We start from the raw sequence: 25723 nt of genomic DNA on the forward strand, positions 1-25723 counted from the left end.
AGAAATCAAAACAAACACAGACCAAACCTAAAAAACAAAACAAAACAAAAAACTACTGACAGATGTATCTCTCTCAACTCTCTCAAGGAAGTACGGGTTGTTCTGTGCAGTTAAACATTGTAACTAAATGGCAGGGCATGCTTGCTCAACATCATGTTCCTGACGTTTTTCCTGGTAGAGAAAGCTGCGGGCTGTGTATATTAAGTAAACTTAATGGTTCCATTACTGTTTGCATTTATTTATTTAAATTTTTTATTCTATGTGCATGGGTATTTGGCTTGCATATGGATGAGTGCACTGCATGTGTTCCAGGTGCCCAAGGGGTGGCTGGATTCCCTGGAGCTGAAGTTATCGACAGCTGTGAGCCACCATGTGGGTGCTGAGAACCAAGCCCAGGTCCTCTGAAAGAGCAGCTCTTAACCACTGCACCATCACCCCAGACTCTATTCATTTACTGTACTGTAAATTGATTCAGATTAGCCAGTGTGGTCCTCCTACTTTGAAACGCTGATGCAGGAGAATTGCCGTGAGTCTGAGGCTACCAAGATCTTAGGGTAAATGAGACCCTGTTTCAAAAAAATTTGTGTTACTTTCATTTTCTTTCCTCTTAGAATCAATGCTCCTGTGACAATGTTTGTCCATGTGTGAGATTTCTTTGGAGTGCACGCCAGAGTGTGGACGTGTGGACGTGTGGACATGATGGTCTGAAGATGTCATCGTCGTCGTCAGCCTCATCTCAGGGAGCACAGCATCTTGTACCACTTGGTTGACTCCTGACCAGCACCTTTCATCTCCATTACCTGGTGTTCAACTCTATGTCACCAGCCTCATGAATACCAGTCAGCATAGCCGTGTGTGTGTGTGTGTGTGTGTGTGTGTGTGTGAGAGAGAGAGAGAGAGAGAGAGAGAGAGAGAGAGAGAGAGAGAGAGAGAGAGAGATGGAGACCGTGGCACTGGCATATAAATAAACCAGTGAAATGGAATTTTAAAAAAACCCAGAAGGGACACTGTCGTGTGGGAACATGTGAGACACTGCAAAAGGTGCTTTGCAAGACAGCAGAGAAAACAATGGTTTTAAAAAACAACAAAAGAGCTGGGACAATGGCTATTTATACAAAAACACAAAGGGCTACTATCTCCCATCGCACATCAGAATCAGCTTACCACAGATTGCAGAGCAAACGGGAAAGGCAAACCCACAGGCTTTCTGAGTGCGGCACAAGAGAGTGCTGTATTTCTTGCATGGGAAATTCTGCCCTGTTTGACTACAGTAAAATGGAGAATTCTGTAATCAACAGATCCCACTGGGAAAGCCTAAGAGTGGGCAAGGCTGGGGAGAAGGCTGGCCGGCTGAGAGCACTGGCTGCTCTTGTAAGGTGTGGTTCCCAGCATCTGTAACTCCAGGTCCAGCAGATCTGATGCCCTTTTCTAGCTTCTCTGGACACTGCATGCATGTAACGAGCACACATACATACAGGCAACACATTCATACACATGAAATAAAACACATGAATTTAAAAACAATAAGGAAAGTTAAAAGGGCACTGGCAAGAAGGTTCAGTAGGCAAACCTGAAGACCTGAGTTCTATTCCCAGTACCCCACATCATGGAAGGAGAGAGCTGATCCCTAAGAGTTGCTCTCTGACATCATACAAGTACCATGGCGTAGAGGCCAACATGGCGGCTTTGGGGGCCCCTTCTAGAAACTCGGCAGGAATTTGACATTGGATCCAGACAAAGAAGGCTTCAAGCAAGAATATGACTTTGGGCTAGGACAGGGAAGTAGGCTCAAATATCTCGGCCATCCTTAGAAACAGTGATCACAGGACTTGTTTGTTTCCTTGTTTGTTCCTTAACCTAGAGCATATAAAAGCAGACTGGGAAAAAATAAACCCACTTCAGCCACAGAACTGGCTGGGGCCATGCTACATTGTTGTCTAATTGTTCTTTTTCTTTTTAATCCTTCCTCCCTCCCTGGAGAACCCATTGACTGACTGAGATGGCTTGGTTACCATGGTACACCCATGCGTGCAAAACAAAAAAAATGCAATAACAAATTTTAAAAGAAAAATCGAAAGACCACTTACTAGAATGGAAGCAGATATTTGCAGCACATAGATCACACACCAAAAAGAGAGTACGCGTCACGCAGAAACCAGATTCAGCAGAAAGCATGTGATGGGTTCAAAGAGAACAGTTCCAAGAACAAAGCCAGTTTGGCTCGATGGTCAATAAAGACATGATAGGGTTTCTTACGTTATCAGTCACCAGAGGGACAAAATATTTAGAAACACGAGGAATTTAGAAACAAAAAGTCAAAAGAATGTTGTCAAGAGAACCTGGGCCTTTCTGGTTTGTGCATTTGTTGTTGTTGCTGTTGTTGTTGTTGCTGCTGCTTGATTCTCAGTACTAAGACTAAATCCAGGGCCTCAGGTTGGGGATTTAACTCAGCGGAAGAGCGCTTGCCTAGCGAGCGCAAGGCCCTGGGTTTGGTCCCCAGCTCCGAAAAAAAAAAAAAGAAAAAAGAAAAAAAAATCCAGGGCCTCCTGAATGCTGGACAAGCAGACTCTAAGCCTAATCTCTTATTCTTTTTATTTTTTTAAGATTTATTTATTTATTTAATGTATGTGAGTACACTGCAGCTGTCTTCAGAGGGCGTCAGATCCCATTACAGATGGTTGCGAGCCACCATGTGGTTGCTGGGAATTGAACTCAGGACCTCTGGAAGAGCAGTCAGTGCTCTTAACCACTGAGCCTTCTCTCCAGCCCCTAATCTCATTCTTTTTTTTTTTAATTCTTTTTTTCGGAGCTGGGGACCGAACCCAGGGCCTTGCGCTTCCTAGGCAAGCCCTAATCTCATTCTTAAACATTTATTTTTTATGTGCATGTGTGTCTGTGTAAGATGAATGGCATGCATGTGCAGGTGCCTCTGGTGGCCACTAGAGGGCATCAAGATCTCCAAGTTGGAGATGCAGTGGGTGCTTGGCTCCAAACTCTGGAAGAGCAGCAAATACTCTTAACTGTTAAGCCATCTTTGTAGCTGTTTTATTTTCTTTTGAGGCAGGGTATATATTTCCCAGGATGACTTTGAATTTGTGATCCTTCTGCCTCAGTCTCTATGGAGCTGGGGTAACAGACCTGGGCCACTGGGCTGGGCAGAGTTTGGGCTCTTTAATTTGTAAAATTCCTTCAGCTCAGTGCTTCCGCGGTGCCCATTCTTTCAGAAAATAGAGGCCCCTGGAGAGACTGAGATACAGTGTTCCTTCTCCCCAAAAATGTGTGTGTGTGTGTGTGTGTGTGTGTGTGTGTGTGTGTGTGTGTGTGCGCGCGCGCGCGTGCGTGTTTGTACGCCCCCATCCCCAGCCCTGAATGAATGTGGGAACAGGCTCTCTTTCCGCCATGTGGGTCTTGGGCACGTAACTCAGGTCTGCAGCCTCGGCAGCAGCACGCTTGCCCGCAGAGCCGTCTCACTGTGCTGGGCCTGCTTCAAGGAACACTCTGGGTGCTGCTCCTGACTACCTGCAGGAGATACTCACCTTGGTGGGGAAATAGCGGCTGAATTTGAATTTCTTCAGAGTCAAGGTCATGGAGTAAGTCCCAAAGAAAAGGATGAAGGACATGAGGGCCAAGTCGGGGACGAACTGGCAGGAGCTCCCAAGCAGGCGCCCCCCATAGCTCAGACATTCCTTCTTGCTCAGCAGAGACCAGTCCAGCGCTGTGAGGTTAAGGGGGGTGTACTTGGAGACCAAGCACAGAAGAAAAGGGGTCAGGACCCTCCTACAGACAGTGAGTCCTTCTCCCTGTGGTCCCGGGTAATCACACCACCTATTAAACCTTCAAGGGTCCCTAACCCTCCTGTCCAATAACAGAGACGTTCTTGTGGGCAGGGTGTCCGGGGAATCATAAGCAGTCAGCTCCCTACAAAGATGAGGGACCCACAGGTGTTTCTCCAGCGTGTTCTGGGATCTGTGGCTTTGAGGGCAGCAGGAAGATGCTTTCTCCCTCAGTAGATCTGTCCTTCCCAGAGACATTTAGTATGTCTGTTCCTTTCCCCATGTCACACCCCCATTAGTTTCTTCTTGGGTCATTTCAACTCTTAGCACCTGAAATGCTCAAATTCAGGCTGTGGGCTTCACATGTGTGGATTTAAGCAGTTACAGATACAAAAAAAAAAAATTAATTGCACTTGTGTTAAACATGTAGACTCCTCCCTTTATTATTCCCTAAATAACATTCTATAGCAGCAGTTACATGTCACAGATAGTGTATTCTGCATTTAAGTAATAAGATGATTTGAAGAATATAGGAGGAGGGAATAGGTTAGTTCAAATGCAAGATGTTGTAAGAAAGGGTTTGAGCAACCATGGGTTTAAGTATCCTAGAGAATAGTGGACCCACTCCTTTGTGGATATCAATAGATAACTGCATTTATATATTTACAATAATAATAAAAGGATAAAGGAAAGGAGAAAATAATAAAATTTAATTCATACTTTTGACTACTTTAATTATGTATCAATATGTGTAACTTTGTGTTTGTACTGTGCATGTGGGTACCTGAGGAGGCCAGGAGATGGCGCCAGATCCCCATGGAGCTGTTGTGAGTCGCCTACTATGGATCCTGGGAACTGAACTCTGGTCCTTTGAAAGAACAGCCAACTGCTGTCCTAACTGCTGTGCCATCTCTCCAGTCCCAAATATATACTTTTAAAAGTTAGTGTGCCCATGTTTAAAAATACCTAGTGAAGTAAACAGATGCTTACAAGTAACTGAACTTTTGGGGTTACTGACCCAGTGACCCATGTCTCTCTATGTTTGTGCTCCTTTAAAATATGCCACTGATACATCTGCCCTCAATACAGGAGTTTGTTTTCCTACTCCTCTGAGAGTGGGCTAGTTGTGTGTGGGAGCAATGTGATGGTTGGTTTAAACTGCCAGCTTGATTTAATCTAGAATCACCCAGGAGGAATTGTAGACACGAGGCTGACCTGTGGCCATGTCTGTAGAGGATTGCCTTGACTGTGTTAATTGATGTGGGAAGAGCAAGTCCACTGTAAGCGGCACCATTCCCTAGGCAGTGCATCCTGGACTGTGTAAGAGTGGAGAAAGGCAGCTAACCAGTAGAGCATGCATGCGTTCATTCTCCCTTCCTTCCTGACTGGACAGAACTCTCTGCCTTCCTTACAGTGATGGACTGTCGCCTGGGATTGTGAGCTGAATAAACCTTTTCTCCCTTAGAGCTGCTTCCTTTGCCAGGGTGCTTTATCACAGTGAATGGAAAGGAATCTGGGACTGGGGCTGGGGAGGGTTACTGTGGAAAGCCTCACAGCTTCGGTCCTCACACTCTTGGAAACCTGAGACCACCCTGCTATGAATCATTAAGGACTGAAAAGCCAATGTAAAGACAGAGCAAAGCATCCCAGCTGGTCCACTGGAGCCCAGGCCCCAGCACTTAGTCCCTTATACATAATAGACACTGGGAAGTAGACGCTGCCTCAGTCTGCTCTTCTCAGCCTTATATTTGAAGATTTCTGATTAATATTCAGTTGAGATAGATATGGATTAAGCCATTGGCTGACTGTGCAAGGGAATTGAAGCAATCTGAGGGTCACTCACAGCTAACAAGGCTGCCCCAAAGCCTACATGCTGCCCTTTACCTGGATTATAATTTTGCATCCTGCAGCTCACACTTCCCACTGGTTCAGGAAGTCAGGGCAGTTGGGTGACTGTTATTAGGAGGTTATTAAGTGCAAAGGGCTGGTTAAATTCATTGGGCAAGGGGAGTGTAATAAACTTCGGGTGCTGGGAGTGCACTGTTGGATGGACTGGAGGTTCTCTGGCAGAAACTAACCGAGACCTGTGTATGTGTGTACCTCTGTTTATCACTGGCCTCCCCTGGGTCTGCACATGTTGATCTGCATAGAGAAGCCACAGCCTGAAGATACTAAAGAATAGAATGCTTTCAGTTACAAACTTGAAAGCATCATTCTCAGAGCCCATACGCTCCTGGAACTGACCTCCCAACCCCTTCCTGACCCCCCACCACAAAAGCATATGATCAGTCTACCCGGTAGGAAAGGGCTTACCACAGACATGTTGGTGTTTGGCACCAGCAGGGCTGAGTCGTTGACAGTGGTTGTATTCACTAGAGAAGACACAGAAGATGGGGTGGGATCAGTGGTTTCCAGATGCACAGCCTGCAGCCTCTAAGGGCCCCCCATTGTTCCCACCTCCTCCTGATCTCTCCTACTGCCTTCACCTTCCCGCTCTGCTCCCATGAGGGAGGGTGCTGGACACATGACTCACAGGGAGCACCTGGGTCAGTGCAGAAGACCTCATCCTGAGGACCAACAGCTACTTCTAACAACGCAAATGAGCAACCTGGTGCTGGACAGTGAAGAGTACGTGTTCTGAGTCCCTGCTGGGTGCTAGGCAGTCTCATGCTGTCAAACATTCAAAATTGTTCCCAGAGCTAATTCCATGTCGTGCATTATGCCAAACTCTGACAATGCATTCATTTGTTCAGTTCCTAAAATGTCCACAAAGCATCCCCATTTTACAGATTGAAATAACTGAGGTTACCTAAGGTTTCAGAGCTTATGCTTGGAGCCATGATCCCACCCCAGGATGCTGGTAGAGAGACTTTAAGCCTCTCATCCCTGCACAGTTTTCATCTATGGACCCTTCTCTCTGCCCTCCTCCATCTGAAGGAGAATCAGAAGCCCGAAAGAGCTTCTTGCCACCAGCAGCTCACTCTGTGTCCCTTGCTAAGCAACCCCTCTCCCTGACATCAGTGTCCCTAAATGTAACTGAAGCATCTTAACACAGGGTCAGGCTCCCCAGGGGATGTGGCCACTCATCATAAACCTGGCTTTGGAAAAGCACTGCTTACCTAATCTGCTTCTGTGAACTGCATGGGTGGGGATGGTGGGGAGATTGGCTTCTCCCCTTCCTCCTCCAAGTAGCTCCTCTGTGCTTTGGGGGCTGGTGCTATAGTCTGGAGTGTTGTAGAAGCCCCATTTGCTCCTGCTGGCTGTCTACCTTTGGATGGACACCCAACACAAAGAACCTAATCCTGAGTCTTTGCCTGGCCTTTAGCAAGTTGCCCACAAGGCTAGGTATGACCATAGAAGTTGGTCAATCCTGGGCTAAGTTGTCAGGGTTGACCCAGGGCAGAGCAGTCCCAAGGGCATTACACCCCCAAGGTCATCCTGAAGAAAGCACCACATATAAGAAGCCAGGGGATCTATTGCCTCTCTTCATGAGGAAATATGATGCCCAATCAATATTATGGACAGATAAGCCAGGCAAGAAGCCCCATGAGGGGCTACCATCTCCACCGCTCAAGAGTACCCCAGCACCCAGTGTTTTCAGGCCAGACATCTTGGTATCTTCTACTTGGGCTTATCAATTTTTTGTAGCAAGAACTGAAATCCTAAAGGAGATGGAAGAAATACAGTATGGAAAATTCCAGAAAGGGTCCAAGTGTCAAATGTTGTACAATATTCTAGTATACGCAGAGTGGTACTCACTTAAAGTTGAGAGCGGCCAAATCAGCATTTGCAGCATTCATAAACAGAATACAAATCAGTTACCATGGAAACAAAATTAAATAGAAAAGGAGAGTGTCCCCAGCAAGCTAGAACGGGAAAGAGCGCGAGTGAAGGATGGTGTGCCACCATTGGACTGTGCTGTGCAGCAAAGTTAGGGAAATGGAGCAGATTAGATAGTCAGAAGGCGGCTCACGAACTGGGAAGAGAAGCCCTCTAGTTCCCCACTGCCCTAGTCTGCTGAATGTCTAGACCTTTGCAGTCTAAGGTATCCAAATCAGAGTGGACCTGCATTGACAACAGCACATTTATTCTCTATGGGGTCAGTAGCTAATTATAGCTGGGGTCAGTAGCCAATCACAGCTCAGTAAAGCAAAATTTGCCAAACTTGGGGAGTGAGGGCAACAGAATCCTTGAAAGGCTCTTTTGTACACAGTCAACCCTGTAGTCTAACCCTGAGTTTCTAGATTTCTCAGGTCTGGGGTTGGAGTCACGACCCTGTTTTCTGATTAATTTGCAGTTGGTACTGATACAGCCAGGCTTGGGACCATGCTCTAAGAGCCATGAAATGAGTCAAGAGAGTCAGGCCTCAGGCAAGAGCCACGGGAAGTAGCACAGAGACAGGCAGCCTCACTTGAAGCTCACTGTGCCGGCTCCTGCAGTGCCTGCTTGTAGGGCGCCCTTCAGTGAACAGATGGTTCACAGAGAAGACAAAGCCCTCAGAGGATCCAGAACTGGGCTCTTTCTAAATAGAGACAAGAAGGTCTGCTTCTAGAAGGCAGGTCCAAGGCAGGGCTGGCCCAGTGCATGGACTGGGAGTCGGAGAAGCATCTGTAGTAAAAATAAGCTTTATCTGAGGGAAGATTCGCCCTCGAGAAGACTCAAAAGGACCTCTAGTAAGACTACCTTAGAGAGCAAGGGCCTGGACGAAGGGTGAGTGTCCCCTGTAAGCTCAACAAAACAGTTCAAAGCTAACGCTAGAAAAAAGAGAAAAAAGAGTTAAGCCTAGACTTCGTTACTAAAATCAGTGCCACAAGTATAGCGTGTGACCAACACTATCCTGCCTGTGGGACCCACCTCATAGGCAAAAACAGGATCCCACACTTCACTCTGCAGACCAGGATGTCCTCAAACTCACAGAGATCTGCCTCCCCTGCCTCCTGAGGGCTAGGATTTAAGGCATGTGCCCCCCTCACTCAGGGAAGATCGATATTTTTTAAGGCAAGGTCTTAGTACATAGCCTTGGCTGGTCTGAAATTCACTGTAGATCAGGCTGGCCTTGAACTCACAAAGATCCACTTTCCTTTGTTTCTCAAGTGCTGGGATTTGAAGTATTTGCCAGTACACCTGGCATGATCAATTCTATCATCATCACCACCATCATCATCATCACCACCACCATCATCAATCATCACCATCACCATCACCACCACCACCACCACCATCATCATCATCATCATCAAGCTAAGGGACTGAAAAAATCTAATATTTGCTTATTATCTATCCTACTTTTCTGAAAACCTTGCAGGAATCTCTGATAAGCACTGATTGCCATCTCACAGAGAAACTGAGATTTAGTGTGGTCTTGGGTGACCTCCTGACCTCAGCTTGTTTTCTGTTAGGCCAGTACAGCAGTGCTTGGAATATGTGGGTAGGTCTCCTGCCCTGATCTGCTCTCCCTTGGCCCCCCCAGATTCATTCCGCTGACAGCTCTTAGGGGCGTGGCTATGTCTGTGATGGAGACTTGGAGACCCAACTCTGAGGAGGCCTTCACTTTGCGTGTGAGGATTTCTTCCAGCAAACACATGAATGGCACTGAGAACTTGCTATCCTGTTGGCCAGGTTGCTCCAGCCCACTCAGTGCTGGGTTCTTTAAATGCCACTGGCATGAATGTCTGGCTGCCCAACAACCGGTTCCCAACCAAGGGGGCGGGGTTGGCAGCTCTCGTTACCCTCCTCACTCTAATTTCCTCCCTCAACCCAGCAGTATCTGGCTTCTTGAAGCTTCTCCTCATTCCACATCCTGTGGTCACAGAGGGTAGATATGGTCCTTTGAGACATGGCAGTCCTCCCAACCCGCTCACACACCTAGGAGGCTGAATGATGCCAGCTTCCCCAACTCCTCCAACAGGCCTCCACCCTGACTGCAGGGGTGACTCTCCCTCTGGGGTGGTCTCACTTTATAAGACTTGTGACCATCTTGGTATGTCGAGGCAAGCTGTCAGGCGCTGCCAGGGGCCACGAGCTCACACTTAACTTGGGCTGTGCTACTAACAAGGTGCAACTTCCTCAGAAGACACACTCATGCCTTGCTCCTTCCGGAAGTATCTCTGAGGCCTCCTGATTACAATCCCGGGATGTTTTTTCCCCCCACAATCATGTTGCGGCTTTGGTTAGAATTATCAACCTCTCAGATTCTTTCCAAAAATTAGCTCCAAGAGCCTGCAATTAGCATTGTGAATCCCAAAGCTAGTCTGGGTTACACAGACCCCGCTTCAGTAAAGAAACAAAGACCCAGCATTTGCTCCCTTGGAATAGTGAGCACCAGGCTATGGAACCCGAGCAAATGAGCTCCTCTCCTGTGCTGGGAGCTGTGGTGAAAGGAGTGGGAGGGTGGCTGGGGACCCTTCGGGGACTACCTGTGTCAGGAGCGACGCACTCGCATTTGTAGGTGGTGATGGAGTCGGGCTTGAAGTCCGTGTTAATGGGATAGTATTTGAAGGCACCAATCATCTTTTTGATGGCGTCGTAGATGAAGATGAAACTGATGAGGGTGGAGAAGCCCTCTTCGGTGAAGCGGGTGATATACTTGATGATAAAGCTGGCATCTGTGGCCACCAGGATAAGGCATTGGATGGCTGAGTGAAGACCAATCCAGAGGCGGAACTCCATGTAGTCCAGGCCATTGGCCCTGGATGGCAGAGGGAAGTGAGGGACCCTCTGGGCTTGACTCCCAGGGCCCACCATGAGTGGCTCATACCCCAGCACAGGTGCCCACCAAAGGACAGAACAAGGACAATTCCTGAGGTGGCTGTCTAATATCTCAATCTCTATTTCTCTCTCTCTCTCTCTCTCTCTCTCTCTCTCTCTCTCTCTCTCTCTGTCTCTCTCTCTGTCTTTCTCTCTGTCTCTCTCTGTCTCTCTCTCTGTCTTTGTCTCCGTCTCTCTGTCTTTATCTCTGTCTCTCTGTCTCTCTCTGTCTTTATCTCTGTCTCTCTGTCTCTCTCTGTCTTTCTGTCTCTGTCTCTCTGTCTATGTCTCTCTCCATCTCTCTGTCTTTCTGCCTCTGTCTCTGTCTCTCTGTCTCTGTCTCTCTGTATGTGTGTGTGCATTTCATCCACATGTATAAGGGAACCTGGGCAGGGCTGGTAGCATGCACGCACATGTGTATTTGTGGATTTATGTATGTGTGTAGAAACCTCCAGGTAGACTAGGAATCCACCCTTCTCCACCTCCCAAGCACCAGAATTACACGCATGTGCTACCCTGATTTTACATATAGTTGAGTTCTGGGCATTGAACTCGGGTTCTCAGACTTCACAGGGCAAACGATTTACTGACTGAGCAACCTCACCAGCTCTGGGATGTCTGAACTTTGGAATTGTAAGAAAGGACCTCACTGTCAGAAGGCACTCAGTAGGTAATTTGAGATGAGCAGACTGGAGCAGCCTTAGGTTGATCCATTACAAACCCGTAAGGCAACAGAGCCTGTGGTGCTGGGAGACAACTGTGGGCTTGTGAGCTCTTGCCAGGCTCTTCCTGTATGACACAGACTTTCCGGTGAGCAATGGTAGGGCTTGGCTTGCTCCCTATGCACTCATTTGCACTCAGAGGACTTCAAGGCAGGCAGGCGGCTTACAGGAGTCAGAAAGAACCACCAACAACCACAGTTCAGCATGCCTATGGGGTCTGCTCACAAGTCTGCTCCATCCTCCTACCCCTCAAACCCCCTCAGCATGGGCCCATCCTTCCACCCTGGCTTGGCTGAGTGCCTCAGTTGCAGGAGTAGGAATGGAGCCCACCATGGGGTACCTACTTGCTGAAGTCAAAGAGGAGTTTTTCAAAGATGAGGATGGGTCCTGTGCTGCTGAGGATGATGAGAGGCTGCCCCGAGAAGAGGCAGAACAAGCTGCCGGCCATGGCAGTGCCCAGGAAGCTCTCCATTACTCCCTGTTGTGTGAAAGAGCAGGAGGCTCAGGCAAGCAGAAGAGACTGTTGTACAGCAGTTTCCTCTGAGATTGAAACCTTCTATCTTGGAGGGAAGCTCATTAGGACATGGCATCTTTATGTGAGGAGAGGGAGTGAAACTTTCCATCCTACAGGAATGCTCCTTAAACTCAGGGAATGAACAACTTAACAGCCTCAGGAAGTCCCTGAAGCTGACAAGATATACTAGTCAGTCCCCAACCAAGCACATAAATGTAAGGCCTGCTGAGAGATAGTCTCAGACAAACTGAGCTGTCTGGAAGAGGCTTAGAGCAATTGAACCACCTGGAAAGACAAGTCTTCAGCCTGTTGAGCTGCCTACAGGCTGTGCAGTGTGCCCCAGGTTCCCAGCCTTCAGGGGCACTGAGTACACACAGTACACAAATATACATGCAAGCAGAAACACCCACATACATAACAAAATAATTTATAAATAAAATTAAAATGTAGGGACAAGGTCATAATTAGCCAACTTAACATGCTGATAGAGTTCATTAAATATCAGTGGGGAAAGTAGCAAACATCAATGTGAGTGATTTCCCTAAAAGTCCAGCCTATTTATGTCATCCATAAAATTGTTATTTTATTGGAAGAATAAACAGTTACAGTAAGTGATGACCAGACTTGGGGCTGTAGACACAACCATGGTGTTGGGATTACAAACTGAAACTCCTTACTCTCACCATGTGCACCCAGCTCACACTCACCTGATAATTGTCTGTGGCATCCCCCAGAAGCCCACCGAAGGTGATAGCGTTGGTGATACAGCCGAGGTAGATGAACAGGACAGCAGAGATGGACTGGATGTGGAAGCCATCATAGAAGTCACTTGGGAACCAGGGCAGCTTCCTCTTTACATCCAGACGCAGTCCTCCAAAAAACCTGCTTGAGACAGGCAGAAGACATCTTTCCTCCACAGACACCAGGAGGGGCAGATGCCTCCTGCGCCCTAAGGAGTCTGGGGGGAGGGCCAGGGGTAGATGGAGTTATAGTTTTTCTACCAGAACACAGAACCAGACATGATTCTTGTAGACCTGAAAGTTTGCAGTCATCACCATTCACACTAGGGAGGGTGAACACAAACTGTCTGACAGAAGTTCTAATGGAAATATTCTACTATGAGGGTTTCCATCCTTCCTTGACCAACCCAAGCCACGTTACATGAAATGCTTAGTGGTAACTGTCAACTTCACAGGATCTACAATCATTTGAGAGATGGGTCTCTGCGTGTGCCTGTTGGAGGTTATCCTGACTTTGTCAATTGATTGGGAAGACCCATCTTGACTAAGGGTGAGGCTGCTCCCTGGACGGGGCCCCTGGACAGATTAAAATGGAAAAAATGAGATTAGAATGAGCAAGTACTTATTGTTCTCTTGTCTCGGCTGTGGATACAATGTGTCCAGTTCCCTTTAGCTCCTGACTTCCCCAGCATGAGGGGCTATAACCTAAATGTTGAACCTTTCTCCCCTCAGTTGCTTTGGTCAGAGTACCTTCATTCTCAGCCACTTTGCTTGCACAGAGTCTTGTACTTCTCTGGACTTTCCTAAACCTAGGTCAACCTGGATGACTCCTGGAGCAGCCAGAGAACTCAGGCCAGGACAATTTTTTCTTGTTCCCCAGAAGGATAGAAAAATGAAGCTTTTTAATAACATTAAGGTTTTAAGATTTAAAACCCATCTTTTATCTTTTAAGAAGATACATTAAATCTCCAACCCTTGGTATTTGTGAATATGATTTTACTTAGAAAGTCTTCGTGTTGGGAATGAAGCTCAGTTGGTAAAGTGTTTGCCTAGTATGCATGAAGCACCAGTTTATAAACCAAGCATGGTGGTGCCTGTGAATTCAGCGCTGGAGAGGAAGGAGCAGAGGCATCATCAGTTTGAAGTCACCCTTTGCTATAGCAACCTTGATGTCAGTCTGGGTTAGGCGACCACAAAAGGTGGGAGGCAGGATGTAATTTACAGTGACGTCCCTAAGAATGGCTTTGATCCAGCCCTTATAGAAACAGGGCAATGCTACCCAAAGATATACACACAGGGACAGGGCCCTGTGACTACACAGACACAAACGGAGGTGGTGCAGCAGCCAAATTAAGGAGTGTCACGAGGGGGGCTGGAGAGATGGCTCAGAGGTTAAGAGCACCCGACTACTCTTCCAGAGGTCCTGAGTTCAATTCCCAGCAACCACATGGTGGCTCACAACCATCTGTAAAGAGATCTGATGTCCTCTTCTGGTGTGTCTGAAGACAGCTACAGTGTACTTATATGTAATAAATGAATAAATCTTAAAAAAAAAAAAAGGAGTGTCACGAGACTCTGGGCTGTCTTTCAAGGAGGGGAAGGAAGTTCCTAGAGGCTCAAAGGCAGTGGTGCACTGTTGGCATCTTTATTTAAGGAGCAGGGTTGAAATATCGCCTCACACTATATAACGCAGCCTGGCGTGGAACTCACAGCAACTCTCCTGGCTCAGTCTTCCCAGTGCTGGGAATTACAGGTAGGATCCATCATGGCCCTCCTCCCTGGTGACATCTCAATTTCAACCTTCTCATCTCACACCAGTGTGAAAATGGATTTCAGCAGTTTTACACTACTTTGCTTGTGGTACATTGTTTCTGCCGCTATAGGATACAATTACTAGAGAATGTCTAGAGAAAAGTTTCCGTTCCTTCCTCATGGGTGGGATCCTTGTGTTGATCTCACCCCACACGATTCTATAAGATCCACAAGATTCACTAGAGTGCAGAACGACTGCGGTGGTCAGACCCCGTCCCTAGGGGGCGCTGCACACAGCGGCTCCAGGGTAACTAAAAGGACCGGAAGAACAGAGGGTTCAAGGCAGCAGGCTCTCTGCCAGGTGTGGAGCGGGCACCTTCCGGTCCAGATCAGCTCCTCCCCAATTTCATGCATAGCTGGCATCTCAGCCTCGTTGCCACTGCCTCCTCCGCCGGCCCCGCTGCCTCCAGCCCCTCCGCCACTGCCGCCTCCTCCGGCCGAGGCTCCACTTCCGCCCACAGAGCCATTCATCTGGCCCAGCTCTGCCAGAGAGAACACAGATTTCCTGAAAGAGAAGGCAGATGGGGCAGAGCACAGCTCTCAATGCTAGGAAGGGCACAGCCCCTCAGGACTGTCCCCTTAACCTTCAAAGAAAAAAAAAACTATCTGAATAAAGCAGGGGAAATGAAGATGGGCGGGGGGGGGGGGAGCTCAGCTGTTAAAGCATTTGCCACACAAACAAGAGGACAGAGTTGGGATTCCCAAAAGCCATATGATGATCAGGTAGACAAGAAATTCCAACACTGGGGAACCCCAGAACAAGCTAGGACAAGACTAGTCAAATCTGTCGGCACCGGGTTCATGGAGAGATTCTGCCTCAATGAATAAGGAGAAGAGCCCAAAAATGAAGAAAAATTCTCTGGTATCACCCTCAGGCCTCCACATATGCACCCCCACATATTCAGACAGAAACACACACGTGCACATATCACACAACAACAGAAAATGATTCAGTAATACGGCTCTCCCTATGCAGCCCATCCCCACCCCCACCCCACCCCCACCAACTTTAGAGCTGTTCATAAGTGGCCATGTTGGCTTCTGATTTGCTACAACAAGAAGAAAATGCCGTCGTGGAGTCCCCTCTTTGTCGTCCCCCCCAGCTGAGGACAGAACCCAGGCCCTTGCGCTTTCTAGCGCTCTACCACTGAGCTAAATCCCCAACCCCACCTCTGTTGGTCTTATCCCTAACACACACCTCTTGTCGGCTGAGGGAACTTTCTTGGGCGGCTCAATTCTGATGTTTGGATCCCACTCTCCAGGGGGAAGGACAATGACCTCATCTAGAAATTCATCAACTCCCGCAATCAGATCTTCTCGATTCCGAGCTTTATAAGCCACATCGCTGAAGAGCTGGTGAGGGAATGGGGAGGGATGGAAAAGAGAAGAGGGCTCAGCTCTTCCCTCCTAGGAGTGAGCATATCACAGCTATTTTTAAAGGAACCAATTCTAGCCATTTCTCAGGATGCCAACTTGGTTTCAGTGTGTGGATAAGGACAAAGGACAGTAAGGGAAATAGGGAACAATGGAAAGAACCAGTTCCAAGAGCCGGTAGTCATCTGAGATCTGAAACCCAGGCTTCTGTGACACATTAGAGACAAGCAAGCATAGGGAATAGCTTACCAACCTGGGACTCCTCTTGATTTGAACTATGTACCCTCACCTCTTCCAATGGAGCATTTGGCAGCCTAGGAACTTTATACTATACTATGCACACATATGCCTTTCTGCACGTGTACCTAGCAATTTATTAGCAACCTAGGGCCCCCATCTGCACTGAGCTGTACAAACATTCCACTCTGAACAGTGGAACTGTCTCCTTTCCTTAACAACCATCCAACATAGATAGATTCTATCCAATGATGTTCTCCTTGTGTCTGTATAAGAAAGTAGGAAGGTCCTGGGCTAGGTTTGTATAGTAGGTCGAGCTTCTTATTCCTATACAAAATTAGGTGCATTTGCGATCAAAATCAGACGTGTTATGGGAAGGGGCATTCAAGACAGAAAGATGGTTATATAATTCAGTCTGTCACTTAAAGAACCACCCAAACTAACACTCCTCTTCTCTTGAACCCTGTAAAAACAAACCCCAAACAATAATTGGGGTCCCTGAGTACCCTCACTCATGTGGCCCACAGTCTCTCTTTACTGTACCTGACCTTTTCTGTCTCTTTGCTTTGAGTCAAGTCCCCCTACTGTTTCTGCAAATCTTTGGATGGTTTTAGATCAAGTCTTTGCATAAGAGCCAAAGAACCTGGACACACTCAGCCTAGACACCGACCTCAGCTAAGACCTCTGCAGGATGTCTGTTGAGTTCCTCTACCCTCTTTCTTTCTGTTTTGCATAGAGCAAGCATGCAAGAAAATCTCTACAGGCCCAGTTTGATTCCAATTTTCAAATCCATTCATTGATGCCCACACTTCCGCCCTGGAGGGGGTCAGGTTACAAAAAGACTTACAGATTTTGATGGGGTTATGCATGTGTTTAAGGACCTCCAGCTCCCCAACACTTTGGGGACAGAACAGGACCTTTAGGCTCTTGTCCCAGGGTTTATATAGTCTCCAGCTCAAGTCACTGCTCTTGCCTTGGGGGAGCTCTTGCATGGAACTTACCCTACTGCACTTCCATTAGCTTCCGGAAGTCTAGCATCTCAAGGCCATGCTAATCTACCCACCTCTTGTTCACCCTGAGTATTTTATCTGCAGAGCCTGCCTTGGTTTCCCAGGCAGATAGCAAGCACATGGTTAATTTTATTTTTTATTATTTCATTATTGCAGATCTGTCCCTCTCCCTGGATAGTGCCCCTAAATGAGAGAGTCTGGTCCTACTCTCTCAGGCCCGGTGCACAGCAGGGGCTCAGATGCGCTTGTGAGATGATTAGTGATGACGGAGTGGGGATGGCTGTGCCAGTGCAGAGCCATTAGCACTCAGAAAGGAGTGGGTGCCTCACATTTCCACTTACATCATCCACCATGAGGGTTGCAATGGCTCGGCCAATCTCATTATAGGACTTTGCTCTCCCAGAAGGTCCTAGAAGTATGAACAGAAATCTACAAAGATAGAGGGAGAAGAGAAACAAAGAGGGAAAAATTAGAAACAGGTGAGGAGAAGAATTCTTGGCCCTTCAATGGATCCATTATTAACCTCTCAACCTCTTTCCTTTGAATGATTTAAAAATCACCGTCATTAGTATTAGTAATTATGTGTATGTCTGTATGGAGGTATGTGCACATGGGTGCAGTGCCTGAGGAGGCCAGAAGAGGGCACTGGATCCCATGAACTGAAGTTGCAGGTGATTATGAGCCACCCAATATGGATGCTGGAACTGAGCTCCGGTCCTCTGCAAGAGCAGAGAGTACCATTAGTCACTGAGTCATCTTTCCATCTCCTATTACTAATGTAATAATTTATTGTTATTGTTATTGTTATCATTATTATTATTATTATTGATTTATTTCTTATTATACTTATTTATTACTTCTGTTTTGTTTGTTTTAAAGACAGGGCCTCATAAAACTCTAGCTCAAATGTTTTATGTTGTCAAGGGTGATTCTGACCTCCTGATCCTCCCGCCTCTCCCGCCCAAGTGCTGGGATTACAGGTCGCTCCCACAATAGCTGGCTCTTCTTTTTACATTTACTTAGCTATTTCCTGTGTGTCTATGTATGTGCACACATGCCACAACACACACAGAATGACAAACATGAAGGTTTAGAAGACAATTTACAGGAGTCAATTCTCTCCTTTTACCTCATGGGTTCCAAGGATTGAGCCCACATTGACTTGGTGACAAATGCCCACTGAATCGTGTCACCAGCCCCAGAATTTCCTTTTGACCATTTCACGATTTTGTGAGGAAACACTTCTGCTTCTGCCCTCACCGGGCTCTCCTGGGAGCATCCTTATCTTTGCTTTGCTGCCTGGACCATCCAGCAACGTCCTTCCTGACCTCTGCCTCCCCTCTAACCCTCTCTCTTGTGAGTGTCTTACAGTTGCCCTGGCTGGCCTGGAACCCACAGATCTCCACTTGCTGGGTGCTGGCAATAAAGATGGGATGGCCATGCTGGGCTCTATGATAATGCAAAAGAGCATCCCTGCTTCCTGACTGCATGGGAAGTGGCTTCCTGAAGACAGGTGTGGGGGTGCTTTTCAGGGACTCACCTGGTGGGGACAGGCACCTCTGTCACCCCTCCCAGCATGGCAGACTGGGCAAGACGAACAAACGCAATGAATGGCTGGTCCAGGAAGTCCACCTCGCCCACAAGCACGTTGGAGGCTTCTGAGTCCTTGGGGATCTTCTTCATGAATTTGTTTTTCCGCTGCTCCGGGAGGAAAATGACACACCCAAGAAGACCTGGCATGCTCATATTCTACTTCAGAGAACAATGGAGGTCTAACTGTAAAATCTCCCCAGGAGTGGCCAAGTGAAGTGGTGCACACCTTTAATCCTTGTGCTTGAGAAGCAGAGGCAGGAGGATCTCTGAGTACAAGGCTAGCCTGGTCTACAGAGCTAATCTCAGGAAACCCAGGGCTACAGAGAAACCCTGTCTTGAAAAACTAAAAATGAATAAAAACAGAATCCCCCTAGGGGCTGGAGAGACGAGTAAGTGGTCAAGATCCCTTGCTGCTCTTATGGAGGGCCAGAGTTCTGTTCCCAGCACCCAGGCAAGCAGTTCACAACTGCCTTTAACTACAGCTCCAGGAGATCTGATGCCCTCTTCTGATATCTCAAGTGTGCACGTTCTCTCTCTCTCTCTCTCTCTCTCTCTCTCTCTCTCTCTCTCTCTCTCTCTCTCTCTCTGTCTCTTTCTCTCTCTCTGTCTCTCTGTCTCTCTCTCTGTCTCTTTCTCTCTCTGTCTCTCTCTCTCTCTCTGTCTCTCTCTCTTTCTCTCTGTCTCTCCTCTCTCTGTCTCTGTTCTCTCTCTCTCTCTCTTTCTCTCTCTCTCTTTCTCTCTGTCTCTGTCTCTCTCTCTCTCCCACTTTCCACAGAAATTTTCAAGAGACCAATTCATAGATGGTAAGATCCAGTCATTGAGTAGACCTTAAAACACTCCCCTGTTGTGTGAACCACACAGTCAGAGAAGAGCCCTGGGCTTGCTGAACCTAGCCTTCCCTCACCTGCAGCCTCCTGTTGGAACAGACATAGCTCTTAGCATGCAGTGCTCAGCTGCCTAGCCCTCCCTCCAGGCCTTCACCTTGGGTGGTGAAAACAAGTCTGTTCCTCGGTCTGTTTGCCCTTTGCCCTGCTTCCTTACTCATAGGACTCTCTGGACCAGTCTCCAAGCATGCTGGATGCTTCCAGGTTCCCCCAGGGGGACCACCTGGGAACTTATAATTCTTAGCCTTTTAAACTGAGATGGTGAGTGGGGCCCCTCTCCAGTGCCACTGGCTATCAGCTGTCCAGGGCAAGAAACAGATGGAGTGACCGGGTCTAGTGTACCAGACAAGTCCTCTGCTCAAACTATTCCACCTTCTGTCTTTATGACTTCACATCTCCAGAGTCATCTGATGATGAAAATGTCCTAGGGAAGGTTACTTATAAGTTCTTCTTAGTTCTGGGGACTTCTGCTCCCTTGCGGGAGAGAGGTTTTCAAGGTCTCTCTGCCTGTGCATCTAAAGGCTCCTCCTTCCCTGCCTGCCTCTGCAGTCTAGGGCAGAGCTCTCCTACCTGGTCTGTGTTTGGAGTATGGGAGATGTCATTCATGCTTCTACTTTGGGCATGACCTAGGAGAGAAAGGAAAGCAAGACTATCAGGGGAAGCCAGGCTCCTGCCAGCTCTTTGCTCTTGGCCCTGAACCTCTATGGCCTCTCAGAACCACAGGAAGCCTTCCTTCCCTCAGTCCTGCAGCCCTGTCAGCAGGCATCCTCATTCTCCTTCCCCTCAAGGGCAGTGTGCTTGAAGCTAACCTCCAGGTCCTGCTGCTTCCTAATCATTTTTCAAACTATAGCATGCTCTCCTTTAACCTTCGGCCCCACCTCCTTAGACCTCACCAAGATGCCTACTCCAGACACAGCCCTGTGCCGGGTGGGAAGAGACATAGCGATGTATTTTCAGATGATGTACCACTAGGCTGGAACTTGGTGAGAGAGACCAGTTTCACCTCTAGCTCTGTGAACCCATGAAAGTCTTTATAGAGAATGCTGGCTGAGTCCATGTGGAGACAGGGACAACACATGAACTGAACTGCCAATCGCCCCCTCCTCTGGAAGCCATTCTCACTTCCCATTAGCAGTGTAGTGCAGTGGGCATGCTCAGCCATAGCCCTGCCCTACTTCTAGAACACCACTCCTCTCCACTCACTTCCCAGGATCCTCTTCTGCTGGACGCTCCAAGGGATTTTGTTTTGCCATCATCCTCTCAGAAGCTTCTCCTACTCCATCCCTGTCAATCACCATGGCTTCCACTGTGACTGTCTGTCTGTCTGTCTCTCTCTCTCTCTCTCTCTCCGTGTGTGTGTGTGAGAGAGAGAGAGAGAGACAGACAGACAGACAGACAGAGACAGAGACACAAAGAGAGACAGAGACAAAGAAAGAGAGGGAGGGGAGGAGAGAGACAGAGACAGAGAGAGAGGGAGGGAGGATACAGGAAGAGAGAAACAGAGAGACAGAGGGGGGCACAGTTCTCAAGGTTCTTCTCTCTTCTAAGCTTAGAATCTTGGGGCTGCCTCATCTGATACCGCATTATCGTCCACAAGTCAACCCTAACCCACCCACTCCCCACAATTTATTCCACGCACTCAGCACTCCCTCCATCCCACCCGTTGGCCACTTGGCTTCCTGGGATGCAGCCTTGGCTCCTCCCTCCTCCTTGCCTCCTACATCCTACCAGTTGTTACCTCCTATTTCCTTCTTACCCCTCCACTCCTGAATGCCTGCCCAGCCTGGGAACTCTTTCTCAGACAAAAATTTGACGGATTTCAGATCTTTGGGGTTCCCCTTACCTTCAGTCATGTCTTTGGGGTTTTTTACTGGACATACCAGGCCTTTTTGTGTCTGACCCTAAGCCTTATGCTCTTGGTGAGCTGAGTTCTTTCCTCTCTCAACTGCTGTCTATGCCCTGGGTTTTCCTCCTCTCTGTACTGGGCCACCTCAGGGATGCTGTGTACCTGGGCTACATATGATCCAGTTCACACAGAGCAATAGTCACTTCCTCACGACTCTTGTCTGGGGGCATTGCTAGACAAGAGGGTCTCCATACACAGGACAGGCTGAACAGAGCTTTTTTCCACAGCAATTTTCTGCCTACTGACCACCGCCCCCTAGTGGCCATTACAAGAAGTAAGGGCAATCTCTCATAGGGAAGGTGACCAGGCAGGTGCAAGAAGACACTGGTGGGCAGCTCTCCCCGCCCCCACCCCCAAATCCTCAAACCTCCTGCTGCCAACCCCAGAGCACTGATATTATAGCATGTGCCGCTGTGCCCACACCCCTGACTATTCACCACAGATGAGCTTGGGAAAGGCTGTGACCTTTGACCTCACAATCCTCTGATCTTTGCTAATGATCACGCTCATGTTTCTTCTTTGTGGTGATGAGTGGGTGTCTCAGGTGTTCTTGGGAAAGGACTTCGGTGTATGCTTTAGGTTGCTGTCGCTTGGTTTGTTTATTGTTGTTATTGTTTGTATTGAGACAGTCTCACTATGTAGCCCAGGCTGGCCTGGAATTTCACTATGTAGCCCAGGCTGGCCTCGAATTTGTGGCAATCCTGCCTGAGCCACGGCACCCGGCAAGGTTTCTGTCTTAATTTGCTTGTGTCTTTTGTGGTGCTGCAAATCAAATGGGGTGCTTTAAACATGCAAGCTCTCCACTACTGAGCTGCACCTCCATCCCCGAGCCCTGCCCTTGCTGCTGTTACTAGGAAGGAAGGGTTCTCACCAGAAAACAGGAGAAAATGATGGAGTTAGCGAGAACAAGAGTTCTGCCTGAAATCAAAGCACCTAGGACGTGTGATCAGGGCTGATGATGCCAGAACTTGGTTGCGCTCTGTCTGGCAAGGACCAGGAATACTACAGTAGCGAACCAGGCCCAGGGGCAAGCCTAGGTTTAGGGGGAAATCTGGTTTCTCCTGCTGATGTCTTAAGCAAGCTAGACCCTCAGCTCTACCATCACGGACATGTGGACATTCCCTGGATATGTGGACATTCCCTGGACATGTGGACATTCCCCGGACGTCACAGCCAGCGTGCTGCTGCCCCTGATTGGCAGAGAACACTCACACAGATGACCATAGCTGGTGCTTTGCCGAATCCTCAGGTCCTCGGTGGAGTGGTGCAGAGTTGGGCCTGCTGAGGGGCTCCGGGCAGAGCTGCGATCTGGGGGGGGCAAGAAGGCAAGTAGCTGGCATCTTCGCGGCTGCAGTGTCTCTGGCTAGCACAATGACTGCACAGTCACTGCAACTAAACGGAGTCGCTACACATGTCCCCTTCCAGGAATGTTTAAGGGACTAGCGTGTATAAGAGTACACAGGAATGGGGCAGGAGAGACAGCTCAGGGGTTAAGAGCATTGGCTGATCCTCCCCAAAAACCTGGGAAATATTCATACAGCTGAAAAGGAGATGGAGGGCTAGAGAGATGGCTCAGTGGTGAAGAGCACTGTCTGCTCTTAAGGTCCTGAGTTCAATTCCCAGCAACCACATGGTGGCTCACAACCATCTGTAATGGGATCCGATGCCCTCTTCTGGTGTGTCTGAAGAGAGCTACAGTGTACTCATATACATAAAAAATAAATAATTCTTAAAAACAAAAGAAAAGGAGATAGAATACGCCATTGGCTAAGCTGACACTGGGTGTGCAGCAGACGACCTACTTTCACCTCTCATTCTGCTACCTGGGGCTCCTTTGATTGTCTGCTGGGTTTGCCAAGTCTAGGGCCTTCAGAGGCCTAGAGTGAATAGTCTTCTCTCCCCACACGGCCCCAGGCTTTGCTAGCTAGCTAGAATGGTATACAAGCCCTGGCACACTTGAGGTGACCTCAACACTCCCACCATTTTCACGTGCCCCACCCTCTGCAGAGATTTCTGGCTTCTCTTGGTTTAGTGGAAAACTCTTTCCTAAGCAAGCTGTCCCTCTAGGCATTCCCTGGTGCTATGTGCTGGGAGATTCTGGCCTGCCCCCTTTCCCAGAAAGCACTCCAGATCAACTGCTCTCCCAGGCATTAGGACACATTTGAAGGTCTCAAGCCATTGCAATGTGCAGTACGGGCTATGAACCAACCATTCCTAGGAACTACTGTGTTCTGGTGTCAGGAACAACATGGAGTATGGTTGGGGTCCCTCTAGGACTTCCAGAAGTGGAGATTGGAGGAGACCCCAGAACCTTGGACTTCAGGATCATGAAGCCAGATACTTCCAGCCCCCAAAGTGGGATCACCTGGTCACCTGGTCACCGGGTCACCTGGTCACCTGGTCACATGCCCTGTGCCCACCAGCCCTACTCACTCGTAGTAGAAACCGACTTCCCAATGTCTGCAAGGGAACGGTGGATGGGCTTCTTGGTTTGGTGGCGATGCTTCCTCAGGAGCACGTAGCTGACCCTTTCCCGGAGCTCTGGTCGCAGAAGTCCACCCTCTATCTGCTTCTCAATGACATCATCTGGAGGAGAAACAAACAAGTTGGGCCCATGTGGAAGAGAAAGAGCCCAGGGCTTTGAGGTCTCACTTCTGGGCTATTTGTGGGGCTGAGAATTAGCAAAGGGATCGGGGATTTGAAAACAGTCCTGTGGCTTTACCACTGACAGTCGGGACTGCCAACCCCAACATCTTCGTGTATAAGGTTGCGTATATGTCTCCGGTGTGTGCGTGTGTGGACAGAAGTCTCTGTTCTTTCCATCCCTGTTGTGAAACGTGCTTTAAATAAGACCTATGAAAGTGCACCAGGAAGCAAAAAGGTGCTGTGTTAAATGATTTTCATCCCCCAAATGAATTATTTTTTTAGAAAAGAAATAGTTATAGTCGTATCAAATGTACTAGGTAGACTAAAACTCACAGGGATGTTTAGGGACAAAGAGACAAGCCACCTCCTTGACTGACACTCCATTAAGAGGGAGCTAGTTTTCAAAAGAAGAAAGAGAGTCGGTTTTCCTCTGAAAAGAAACAAGTTGCTATGGCAATGCCACTCTGCCCATCCGAGGAGCCCCTCTCCCTGTCTACCGCCTTGTTGAGCCACATCTCAGGGATGCTCTGTTGGCAATATGCATAGTGTGGAAACTAGAAGCAGTTGGGACAGTGCCAGAGTCAAAATACTGCAGAATCAGGCAAGTGTTGAGATGTCGTCATACGGACTTGCAGGTTGACATGAGGTTGGGGAAATTGCCCTGGTTTTCGGGGACCACAGCAGAGATGTCCTGGACTCACCTATGATCTGTGGTAGAGAGCCACTGTCCAGATCCAGCAGCACCGTCCCTGTCTGCAGGCAAGTGCGGAGCTCAAAGAGGCTGTGCAGGGACAGCGTGGACACATGGGGCTTGCTCCAGCGTTCTCCTCCTTCCTCTACCTTTTCTTCAAATTTTATCCACCTGGATAAAGTAAGAATGGGGCTCAGTATGGTCAGTGCCCTCAGGTGGAGACCTATTCCTGGTCAATTCAGTAGTGCTGCTAGCAGTTTCCTCTGAGATTGAAGCATTCTATCCTGTAGGAACCTCCTTCAACAAGAAGGTAAACAACTCAAAATAGCTTTAGGAAGTCCCTGAAACTGATCAGACTCACTAGGCCCCTCCCTGCCAGAGTAAGCAATAAAAGTTGAGAATCCCTCTCAGATAAGCAGAGTTGAGCTACAGAGAAGACTTTCAGAGAAGCCAAACTGCATGAAAGAAGAAAAAACCAGCTGAGCTGCCTGAAGAGGTTTACACCAACTGAGTCACTTGAAAGAGACACTCTCCAATCTGTTGAGCTCCCTGCAGGCTGTGCAGTATGCTTCAAGTTTCCAGCTTTTGGTGTTTTTCCTTCTACCATGTGGGTTTCAGGGATCAAAGGTAGTCGTCATTAGACTTGTCAGCAATCACCTTTTCCTGCTGAGCATTCTCTCTAACCCAGGCTAGTGTCGAACTCACAACCAACCCTTCCCCTCACCTCCCAGGCACTGGGATCACAGGGACACATTACCACATGTGGCTGAACTCAGATTGCATGCACACATGTGTATATGTTGTGTGCACAGGCATGCACACTGGTGCACATGAAAGCCACAGGCTGTTGCTGTTTTTAAAGATTTATTACTTTATGTATATGTGTGTTTGCCTGTCCATCTGCACATTGTGTGTATGAAGTGTCCACAAAGGTCAGTGGAGGGCATCAGATTCCCTGGAACTAGAATTATAGATGATCGATTGTGAGCCACTGTGCACTTTCTAGGAACCAAACTATAAAGCAGCCTATGCTTTATTTTTTTTCCTTTTTCTTTTTTTTGGAGCTGGGGACCG

At 48.1% G+C, this 25723-nt stretch overlaps 1 protein-coding gene across 1 annotated transcript in view; it reads right to left on the reverse strand.

Annotated features, from left to right (window-relative positions):
• The window catches only part of Slc4a5 (solute carrier family 4 member 5), a 64054-nt gene that overhangs the window by 22864 nt on the left and 15467 nt on the right, over window positions 1–25723 (reverse strand). The window contains exons 2-14 of the mRNA XM_032906258.1: window positions 24660–24820; window positions 23746–23898; window positions 22525–22620; window positions 19977–20032; window positions 18470–18627; window positions 17271–17358; window positions 15507–15661; window positions 14625–14813; window positions 12464–12638; window positions 11587–11720; window positions 10190–10461; window positions 6087–6145; window positions 3537–3737 (exon numbers count right to left, since the gene is read on the reverse strand). Of these exons, the coding sequence (XP_032762149.1) occupies window positions 3537–3737; window positions 6087–6145; window positions 10190–10461; window positions 11587–11720; window positions 12464–12638; window positions 14625–14813; window positions 15507–15661; window positions 17271–17358; window positions 18470–18627; window positions 19977–20032; window positions 22525–22620; window positions 23746–23898; window positions 24660–24820 (1897 nt within the window). The remainder of the gene's footprint in view (window positions 1–3536; window positions 3738–6086; window positions 6146–10189; window positions 10462–11586; window positions 11721–12463; window positions 12639–14624; window positions 14814–15506; window positions 15662–17270; window positions 17359–18469; window positions 18628–19976; window positions 20033–22524; window positions 22621–23745; window positions 23899–24659; window positions 24821–25723) is intronic.

Source organism: Rattus rattus, chromosome 6 (genome assembly GCF_011064425.1).
Source record: "Rattus rattus isolate New Zealand chromosome 6, Rrattus_CSIRO_v1, whole genome shotgun sequence".
In the NCBI taxonomy this organism is placed as follows: Eukaryota; Metazoa; Chordata; class Mammalia; order Rodentia; family Muridae; genus Rattus; species Rattus rattus.